This window comes from Eurytemora carolleeae, unplaced genomic scaffold (assembly GCF_000591075.1).
Source record: "Eurytemora carolleeae unplaced genomic scaffold, Eaff_2.0 scaffold40, whole genome shotgun sequence".
Lineage (NCBI taxonomy): Eukaryota > Metazoa > Arthropoda > Copepoda > Calanoida > Temoridae > Eurytemora > Eurytemora carolleeae.
The window spans coordinates 25447-36720 of record NW_019396035.1 but is presented as its reverse complement, the minus strand read 5'-3'; the positions used below and the strand labels follow the sequence as shown (position 1 = coordinate 36720).

General features: G+C 34.0%; 1 protein-coding gene across 4 annotated transcripts in view; it reads left to right on the top strand.

The window, feature by feature from the left end:
- The first annotated feature begins 611 nt into the window (after window positions 1-611).
- LOC111697980 (uncharacterized) overlaps window positions 612-11274 on the top strand; it is a 13739-nt gene continuing 3076 nt past the window's right edge. For 2 of the 4 annotated variants that reach the window (XR_002764441.1, XM_023468182.1), the window contains exons 1-5: window positions 5342-5476; window positions 6031-6155; window positions 9646-9813; window positions 9871-10473; window positions 10743-11027. Coding sequence is in view for 2 of the 4 variants with exons in the window: in XM_023468182.1 (XP_023323950.1) it covers window positions 9724-9813; window positions 9871-10473; window positions 10743-11027 (978 nt within the window). In the remaining 2 variants the exon portion in view is untranslated. Of the gene's footprint in view, window positions 1317-1443; window positions 2518-2583; window positions 4623-5341; window positions 5477-6030; window positions 6156-9645; window positions 9814-9870; window positions 10474-10742; window positions 11028-11274 lie in introns of those variants that run through there. The other 2 variants (XR_002764434.1, XM_023468194.1) reach the window with 2 other exon arrangements.

Below are 11274 nucleotides of genomic sequence, written 5' to 3'. Positions count from 1 at the left end.
CCCCCCCCCCTGAATACGCCTCTGTTACGAACTCTGATCTGTTTCCAGCGCGGTTTCGAAAACATCTCCCTGCTCCTTCTGCAACCATATCTCATTAATGTCTTTCAATGTCTGTAGTATTGTTCCCTCTCAGTAGAACCGTTTCTGATTTCTCTACCTATTTTAGACTTGACGAAGCCTTGCAATAGTCGAGGTTTGTGTGAAAATACCGAAATACATAGAGGCTTCAACAGCAGACCATATAATCAGACGAAAAAATCAATAATCTGGAGATAAATATGGCATCCAGTTGGTCCTCTTATAGTTGAAACCAATTACGTCTATTATAAGAGCACTCAATTTTGTCAGATCGATAGTGTTGTTTCCCAAGCTTTCTAAGATAAATCTCTAAATATTTTTATAGTTGATCGAAGAAAGTGTATAATGTTCCCTGATTTGATTCTTGCCGGCCGATATATACTCAGTGAAGCCAGAGAAGCCAGATCAAGTCAGTTTAATCATTCAAGTTTTCAACATAACCTAAATCTATAGTTTTCAGTTGTACGTTCTCAATCCGTTACTCCGTATATTGTGTCTATGAAGCCAAAATATTTGTGTTTTTTTTCAGAGAAATGAAAATGTCTGAAGATTCGTGATCTTTACGGATTGTTATTTAGTGATGTTAAGTGAACAAGAATATATGATTGTTAATCATGAAGTTTAACTATTTGTTAGGATTTCTAATTGTTCTTGTTCACAGCAGTAACAGTTCATTGAACTGCAGGGACGCATTGAATGATATTGCGCTGAAGCTTGAATACTCCGAGGAAAGCCTCGAACTATTATTCCAAAATGTTCAACAAATAAACGAAACTCTGCAAGTCTGTCTCGGTAAAACTAAGGACCCGGGAGTTGAACTAGTGTTAGAACTAGTATCTCTTCAAGACTCTCTGAACTCAGATAATTGTTGTAAGAAACCATGTAAAGATTCTAGAGTACAAGACAAGGTTTATTTAAGTAAAATCATATCTGATCCTTCATTCACATTCCGTTATGTGGAAGGGTTATATTTCTATAGATTCAGGCGTTGTTCATGTCCGAACCAATACTGCACAAGTTGCAGAACTATCCTTTGCAGTGAAACTCAGAGTTTCAAAGTTTTCAGCGAAGACAAATCTGAATATGGTTGCGGAGACATGAGCTTATCCTACTTAAATAAGCATACACGGTTCTCCTTTAACCAGGAGGAGGAAAACTGTACCCTGGAGATAAAACCTGTTTTTCCTTCCTGTTCCCCAATTCTTCATTATTCGCAAGCTGAAATATCAGTGTTTCAGGTAACATATATAAAAGACGACTATTTTTAAATGCCCCCCTCCCCCTTTTCCCCATGATTCGATGAAAATGTTATTTAGAGGAAAAAACACCAAATTAGTTTATCCCGATTAATTATCTTTTATTTAGACTGAAGAGAATGAGACGTGTCCTGGTGAGTTAGAAGGATTAGATAAACTCCACACATCACAAAGGAATATTTATTCTTGTAATTCAACTCTCTGTCCAACTGTTAACCTTTTCAACACAAGCTTGGGATTTGTCAATTATGATTTTGAAGCAGAGATGAACTCCAGCTACTGTGTACTCATTGAGCAAAGAAGTCCGTTCTGTGAGATGAACCCTGAACTATGCTCGGTATATTACGACACCCCTGTTAAGTGCAGATTATACTCAAACCAAGCAATTCTAGTTCTTCCTCTCTCTGAACCAATATTTATTGGTTGCGTTTGTGGAATACTTTTCCTCAGTCTCCTTCTTCTTCTCTGGACCGTGGTTAAATGTAAGAAAGAACAAACCACTCCGAACTCTTCACCAGAGCCGGAGCTAATCAAAGAAAAGAACATTCCTCGGTCATTAACTATCGATGAGATGGAACACATATGTAGACTAAGGCACCAGGAGCTGGTTCTAGTCTACTTTCCAGATACAGAGAGATTTAAAGATCTAAACCGTCTCTTCAAAAATTGGCTTTTATCTCTCAGCATTCTCAATGTGAACGATGTCACCGACGTTTATGATGAGAAGTTCACCGAGGGTCCTGATGGAATCCTCGAGAATCCTGATGGATGGGTTTCTAACCTCCTGAATGACCAAGAACGAAGAGTAATACTTGTAACGTCTAAGTTAGCATATGAGTGTTTGGTTCATCTGAGGAAAGGATTAGCTCCTCCAAAGTTTCCAAACTACGAGGCACACAGTCAACTACTCTTCAGTATTCTCAAACTCCTGGATTCGGAGATGTTTCGTGGAAATTATAGGAGGCTAATGTGTGTGAGATACGAGGATTTAAAGATTTGTGATCGCAGATATGGTTCCGAGAGCTTTAACATTGTCCCAGGGACAGAGTATCTGCTCCCACAGCACTTGGAGGACGTTGCACGGTGGATCCATCCTGTAGAAGCAAAACCTGGACTCTGGGCGGAGCATAGACCTCAGGTTCGAAACCTCCTCGATTCTCTCAAGCAGTATCGACACCACGAGGTAATGGAAACTTTCAAAATCTTTTGAAGTTTTAATTTATTAAATAAATAATGTAAATTGTTTCAGGATAATATATTCACCGTATCTTTCTACGACGGGGAGAACGGAACTTTACTTGGACATGAGTTTAAGAACGGGTTCTAACTCTTATCATCAACCCAGAATTAATCTATATAAACATGGAACGAGAAGAGTTTCTCAGGGTTGAAAGCTTTATCTTACAAACCCCTTACCTAAATTCTCACTAGAAATTTGGTAGATTTAGATATGATCTTACTTTCCAGTTTCCATAAATAGAATTAGACCATTTCCTAATCTCATATTTACCTTTAAAACTTAGAATTTTGTTTTGTAACATTCCGTGCCAAAAATATTCTTCCATAAACAATAAGAATGGATTGTATGGATTCCGTGCATCTGAACAAATAGCATTGACGTCCTAATATACATGAATAATACTCCTCAACCAGCCAATAACATACCGGTGCTCTTTTCAATCTAGAAAAGTTTAGGGGTGGAAATTGTTCAGTTTCTTTATTCCAGAACAGAATAAGACAGATCATAGATTTATATTAATCATAGATTACTTAGACATTAGCTATTATTTTTTTCTTCCCTCAAAAGAAATTTTTCAATCTTTGCAAATAATTTCACAAACAAGCTTATTAAAAAAATATTTACCTAAACCAATCATAAATTAATTCATGCTTACTTTTCAGCAAATCGCCAAAACATTGTTGATTTATTAAAAAAAGGTGTTTTATTTAACTCTTAAATTCATTTTCAATCATAGTCTTTCATTCTGAAATCTCTTAAATTTTCAAAATATTTTTACTACTTCCACTAATTGTATTCTAGAAAAGTCAATGATAAAAGAAAAATGTACTTTAAAGACATATTTTATCTACTCCTTCTTGCCATAATTACTTAATTTCTACATTAAATACTTTTTTGAAAAATACTAGGCGTTTTTATTTATTTAGTCCCACAGACCGAATTAAAACGATAAAAATGTCTTTTTTGTAATTGTTTGCATATCAGTTTGAAAATATTAAACCATGCTGACGTAACAGATTGGCAATTTATCTTTTTTCTTCACATTTTAATAAAAATTATGTGAAATAAAAAATATGAATATTAATCAACTAGTTAATATTCCGAGACTGGCAGTGGTTGGTTTATCATTTAGAATTAGACAATTGTGCGAGATATAATTCATCATATTGCCCTTGACGCATAATTATGCTCAATAACAGTTTACTCATTCTTTACTTTCAATATTATGGTAACCCTTTTTATTTTTGTTGACTAGTACTTAATGTTGAAAATCGTCCGTATTTAACTTTATTGTGTACCATCTAGTCTAGAAATCAAGCGAACACATAATTGTATTTAAAAGAAATATTTTTGATGAATATTAGCGTTATATTGAAACAGTGATAGTAGTAAACGTTGGAATGAAGAATCTCATGTTTATTGTATGTACCAGTATTCTGAATGTGATCCGATTATTTTGTTAACAATATATATTATCGTATTATTCAGTACTCAATACACTATTTTTGAAACCTGATCTTTTGGCAAATTTAAACAGCTTAATCCCATCCAGGCAATGGTTCTAAATACAAAAGGACAGAAAAAAGACTCAGATTTCAATACAGTTAACACTTGACAAAACAAACAGAAATTCACAAGAAAAATATCAATAAGAATTCACTAATAAAAAACTGAAATGTAAAGGAATTCAAAGTTTTCTATGGATGATCTATCCAATTCAATTTTGACAGCTTATTCAGCAATCCTGAAAAATTCTTCTTTTCCATCCTTCAATATGAAGAGTTCTTGCCTCCGGGTTTATGAAATGAGAGCTGGATCACCAGTTAATTATGAAACGTCCAGATATTGCATTAAATTATACAACTCATGTATTTTCTTATTTTCTTCCTTATCGTATTTATTATATATTTAACCCAGTATTGAGTACGCTGTAGTTCTTGTAAACAGTTACCCCCCGGCTCTACTTTATCTAGTCAGTTAATTTCGTCCTGTATTTATAGAACAAAATGTTGGTACTTCTCCCCCTCTCCTTGAATCAGTAAATTTAGGTGAGTATTTGTATTAGAATTAAGTGTTTCTTTTTTGGAATAATTAAAATTATTAAATATTAAAATTAAATCAATACCTAAATTACATAAGTCTTCTCTCCGCTCTTCTCTATTTAATCTATTCTTACTTAATATTCTCTTACTCTATTCATCTCTATTATTCTCTATCCTCTATTCTTCTCTTTCCTCTTCTATTACTATCCTCATCTATTCTTTATCATTATCTATTCTTCTCTATCCTTTTCTATCCTATCATCCTATATAATTATCCATCTTCTTCTATGTACTATTCTTCATCGGCCTCCATTCTTTATCCTTCACTTTTCTTTTTTATCCAATTCTATTCTTTCTATCCTTCTCATCATTCTGTATCCTTCTTTATCCTTCTCCATACTTCTCTATCCTCCTCTATTCTTCTCTGTCCTGCTCTATTCTTCTCTATCCTTCCTATTCTTCTGTATCCTTCTCTATTCTTCTCTGTCCTCCTCTATTCTTCTCTATCCTCCTCTATTCTTCTCTGTCCTCCATAATTCTTTATTCTTCTTTATCGTACTCTATTCTTCTCTATCCCCTTCTCTATTCTTCTCTATCCTCCCTATTCTTCTCTATCCTCCTCTATTCTTCTCAATCCTCCCTATTCTTCTCAATCCTCCCTATTCTTCTCTATCCTCGTTTTTTGGATAGAATTATTTAAAATAGTTGAAAATTAAATTAACAAATGCGCGAAATTATTTCTCCGAAATCCTCCAAGTTGACTAAGTTGTACGAATACACCAATCAAATTTAAAGTCAGTAATAGAAAAGTAGTGAAAGAGGGCAGACCGAAATTAACTTCTATTCAGTCTCTCATCAAGGTTAGTGTTGTCCTCCCCATTTTAAGGTCTTGTTTCTCTCTTTTTATAATTGATTCAATTTTTGATATCTTTCGTCAGAAAGAATTTATTTAAACTTTAGCAAATTCTTAAAATTTATCTATCATATAGCCTTTTAAGATTTACTTTATCATAAATAAGTATTAAACAATGAAATACCTATTTTAAGGATGCCTTTTTAATTAACTTGCTTCATATTTAACTCTCAAGTCCATGTTTTTCTTTTGATTCAACTTTTTATTTTCTTTATGGTACGAAATTTAACTTTCAAGACCAGATACGCTTTCTCTTTTTCTTGGTATTTTACTTTTGATGATATACCTTTTCAAATGACTTTTATTTTAGTAAACTATGTTTTCATTGAATTGATGCTTCTCTATTTACAAGTTAACTGATAACTATCTAACTACATTTAATAGTTAACTGTTAACTTAGTTTCGTTCTACCTTATTTAAAATGGTGCTTGAAATAGTGTTATGAAATGGATTATTCTGAACTGATAGAATCAATGCAACTAATCGTTAACCTATTTCAAGTACCAAAAACAAGACCTATTATGGGGAGAAGACAACTCGAAAATTTGATGATTTGTGCCAAAATTGGAATAGAAGAGTAATAAATCTGCAATGGCTTAAAAATCAAAATAAATAATTTCGATAAGGTAACATTATTTTCATCCTCTATTCTTCTCTATCTTCTTCTATTCTTCTCTATCCTCCTCTATTCTTCTCTATCCTCCTCTATTCTTCTCTATCCTTCTCTATTCTTTTCTATCCTTCTCTATTCTTCTCTATCCTCCTCTATTCTTCTCTATCCTCCTCTATTCTTCTCTATCCTCTTGTATTCTTTTCTATCCTCCTCTATTCTTCTCTATCCTCCTCTAGTCTTCTCTATCCTCCTCTATTCATTTCTATCCTCGTCTATTCTTCTCTATCCTCCTCTATTCTTCTCTATCCTCCTCTATTCTTCTCTATCCTCCTCTATTCTTCTCTATCCTCTATTCTTTTCTATCCTCTATTCTTCTCTATTCTCCTCTATTCTTTTCTATCCTCCTCTATTCTTCTCTATCCTCCTCTATTCTTCTCTATCATCCTCTTTTCTTCTCTATCCTTCTCTATCCTTCTCTATTCTTCTCTATCCTCCTCTATTCTTCTCTATCCTCCTCTATTCTTCTCAATCCTCCCTATTCTTGTCTATCCTCCTCTATTCTTCTCTATTTTCATCTATTCTCATCTATCCTCATCTATCCTTTTCTATCCTATCCTCCTCCTCCTCTATCATTCTCTATCTTCTTCTATGTACTTTTCTCCATCCGCCTCCATTCTTCTCTATCCTTCACTTTTCTTTTATTACCAATTCTATTCTTCTGTATCATTCTCTATAATTCTCTGTCCTTCTCTATTCGTCTCTATCGTCCTCTATTCTTCTCTATCCTCTTCTATTCTTCTCTATCCTCCTCTATTCTTCTCTTTCCTCCTCTATTCTTCTCTATTTTCCTCTATTCTTCTCTTTCCTTCTTTATTCTTCTCTATCCTCCTATATTCTTCTCCATTCTTCTGTATCCTCCTATATTCTTCTCTTTCCTCCTCTATTCGTCTCTATTTTCCTCTATTCTTTTCTATCCTCCTCTATTCTTCTCTATCCTCCTCTATTCTTCTCTATCCTCCTCTATTCTTCTCTATCCTCCTTTATTCTTTTCTATCCTCCTCTTTTCTTTTTTCTCCTTTGTTCGTCTCTATTTTCCTCTGTTCTTCTCTATTCTTCTCTATTCTTTTCTATTCTCTTCTGTTCTCCTCTATCCTACTCTATTCGTCTCTATCCTCCTATATTTATTTCTGTCCTACTCTATTCCTCTCTATCCTCCTCTTTTCTTCTTTAATCTTCTTTATTATTCTCTATCATCCTCTATTATTCGCTTCCTCTAGTCTTCTCTATCCTCCTCTATTCTTCTTCATTCTCCTTTATTCTTCTCTATCCTCTTCTATTCTTCTCTATCGTATCCCTCTCTTTTGTTTTCATGATCTTTTTCGTCCTGTATCCTCTCCTATCCTCTTACCTCTGTTTTCCTCTATCCTCCTCTATTCTCTTATATTCTTTCTATTTTTCCTTTATACTCTGCATCCTTCACTTTCCGCTCTGACCCCTTCTCTTTCCTCTTCGATACTTTTTTCTTCCTTTTCTTTATTCTTCTGTATTCTTTTTTTCCCTATTCTTTTCTACTTCTGTAATCCTTCTTTATTCTTCTTTGACCTGCCTATTTTCCTTTACCGTTTTTTCTCTTATTTTTCGTCGCTATATCTCTCTCTACTTTTTACTTTTAATTCTCCTTTTCTAGTCTTCTGTTTTTCTTTCCTTTGAAATAAGAAAATATAATATTAGAAAATACGGTGTTATAATACCAGATTTAGGGCAGGTCAAGTTAGTCAGGTGTGTGTGGAGGGTTCAATCAATATATATTGTATACTGTATATTGTATATGCACGTATACATGAATTGAAACCAAATTAAGAGTGAAGTGAGTGTGGGTCCTAGTATCCAATCTTAGTCCAGTAAGTTTAACAGTTAAGACTGGGATAGTTGGTAGAGAGGAGACCTGGTCTCTGCTCAATACAAACCATTCTTATACGCGCACTGTACAACCATTATATCATACAGATATATAAAAAATAAGATTAGTTTAGAAATACCTGTCTTGACAGTGAACACTGTTTGTTTAAAGTTGATATATTCCCTTTACGCAGACTAAGATGAATTCCCCCTGTAAATGTGTGTGATATCTTGAAGCCTATTTCAATCCTTAGCTCTCTAGATATATCTAGTAAACCTCTAGGCATCAGCTGGAATAACATTAATAGTATTCTGTATTTATAAATAAATATATATATTTTATAATATGAATATAGAATATATTTTATAAGACTAAAATAATATGTGTGTATAACTATAATGGACTTATTTTTACGTAGATTGTAGGGTTAGATATTGTCAATAGTAATTACTTTTCGAAATCTTAAGATAATATTTGTATTTCATTATTATCTGGTTTCACGGTCAGGTTGGTCTCTGGTATTTAGATTAGTTAAAATATTTCTGCAGAGGGGTTGAAATTGGCGCGGTCCGCCATAGGTGTTTCTTCTACATACAGGCTAACCCAGAACGGATGAGACTTTAATGAGAACCTTTAATTCTTATAAACTAACGATATTAAGGTTTTCTGTTTTAGATATAGTTCTATAATGGTATATTAGATTATTTAGTAAAGAAACAAGATTATAGCTGCCGGGAAACATGAATATATCAATGAACTATATAGATTATGTACAGTCGTCTCTGAAGTCTCATCCTTTGTGGGTAACTCTATAGATAATTTGGATTGAGTTTGTGTTCCATAATCTGATAAGATTTGGTTTGTGTCTGATTAGGATTGAAAAATAAGATAAGAAGATTAATTCAGTAAAACTATCTATGCAGAAAATGTTAATAATAATATGGGGGGGGGGGGGGGAAATTCACATGAGAAATTGGAACTCAACAGTAAAAGTCACTTCCGATCAAAATGTTTAAAAAAAAACAAATTTTTAAAAACTGTAATTAAATTATGTGCGGTAAAAAGACGTTTTGTAAAAATATTTAAATTCCCCCTCCCCCCTCCATCTTATATAGTTTTCGCTTTTGTAAATTAGGTTTTATCATCCGGTCATTGTTATCCTTGAACTTGTCTTCTCACGGTTTTCATTATTTTATTCCTTCCTTCTAACCCTTGTTCAGTTTAATTAGTACTCAGGTTACAATAGAAATTCAGAGACATTGTTTTGCAACATGTCACTGTTAGATGATAAGAATTGAGGTCCAGGTTCAATCCAATTCCCTGGATTTCTTTATTTCTGTTTGCAAATATCTGATTTAAATATAATCTTCTCAATTAAAATACAGAGGTGTGAAATAAGATAATTGTTTTGCTCCTGATATCTTCAATAAATTAGTTTTCTGATGATATTCCTTAGTTTCGCGTTCAAACCACCTCGAAATGGTCGTCCGAACAATTTACCGTTTTAAATTGGCAAATCCTGGAGGTTGTAAACCTTTAGTCACGTTTCCTTGGCTCTCAATTTACAGATCTTTAATTGACATTTAACTAAATACATTTTCAGACGGATCTTGTTGAGTTGAGATGGTTCGAAAATGAGGTGAAAGAGAATCCAAATACATGGAGATCCTTAAGAAGAGAAATGAACCCAGGGAAGAAGTTGGTTTGGATTTATCTATGGTTCGGACAATCCGTGTTTTGCTCCGACAACGAAATAAACTGTTTCTCTCAGGTACAAATTTTATCAAATATTAAAACTAGAATGTAAAACATTTGGTTGTTTTTCTAGATTGATGAATCAAAATGGGGTTTAGTGGTTCAGCACAACGTCTCTTCATCCTCCCTAGATATTTCTATATCTGGAGCTGGACCTAATGTTCTAACCTGTCTCAACGGACAACATGATCAACCCTACAGAATATCCGTCTCAGGAGACACAAACACTCAGAAATATATCCATCCCATGTTCCACTATTGGGAGAGTGAAGCTGGTAGACTTGTATCCACCTCACCATCCTTCACCTATATTATATACGGTGGAAGGTATAGGGTCGAGTTTGCTAAATGTAACTCCACCACGTGTGATCAAGTTTTCAGTGATTTTATCAATATTCAATCAGAAATCCAACCCTGGTGTAATTTACAAAGGTTTGAAGAGAACTCGACTGAAATAGTGATTTCATCTCCCCTTGTCACCAGGATGCAAGCATTCTTTCAGTTCTCATACACACCTTGTAGTGATATAAAACAGTATGACTCTGCTAATGTGACCCTATTCAAGTCTACTAGTGAGGAGGATTGTGAAGTAGATATTGTACTCCAGGAAACTATTAATATAGAGAGGAACAAGGAAGGGAAGGCAGATATATCATATCTGTCACCAGACCTGGAGGTATCAACATTTTATAACACATCTTCTTAAAAATAATTATCCTTCGAGGGATTAAATTTTTTACCTTTTACTTTACTTTAGAATAAGTTACTTGATATCATAACATTGGAAATAACTCATAAAGTTCTTAATTCTGTTTATGTTTTATTAAATTCTATTTTACTTTAAACTTAATGACGATTTGACCTTTAACTGAAAAAAACCTGACCCTCGTCAAGATTTGACAATATACTAATAAAATTTTAAATCAAACATTTTCATTCTTATAGGGCGATAGTTTTTATTGCGTCACAGTGTCTTCCCGCCATATATCTTGCCATCTTAGTTCCGTTGATCCTCCGGCTCACTGCTTCTTAAAATCTGATCCTGTCTGGATCCCAGCCCTGCCCGCCATAGCTCTTATAATACCCTTCTGCACCTCCCACCTGGCCTGTGCCTGGTTGTATATTGTGGTTGCCGGTTCAATTCTTCTCCTCATGTCCCTTCTCCTAGCGGTTCTCTGTGTTAGATGTTGTGATCGGAGAACTAAACACATACAGAGAAAACATGATGAGGTACAGCGGTTTTATTTTATTCTCATTCTTTCTTATAAAATGGTCGCTAGTGGTCGAAAATTACCGTTTGTTAATATTTGAGTAAAGGGGATGGTGGAGTTGGCACATTTGATGTAAGGGGGGGGGCCTGCCTCCATTTATGGTTCAAATCTTCCAATTTTTTGGATGCACGCCTAATTAGTGATCGAAATTCATAAAATAAAATAAAATTGAATTTTAATGACCTCTAATGACCTCTAATGACCTC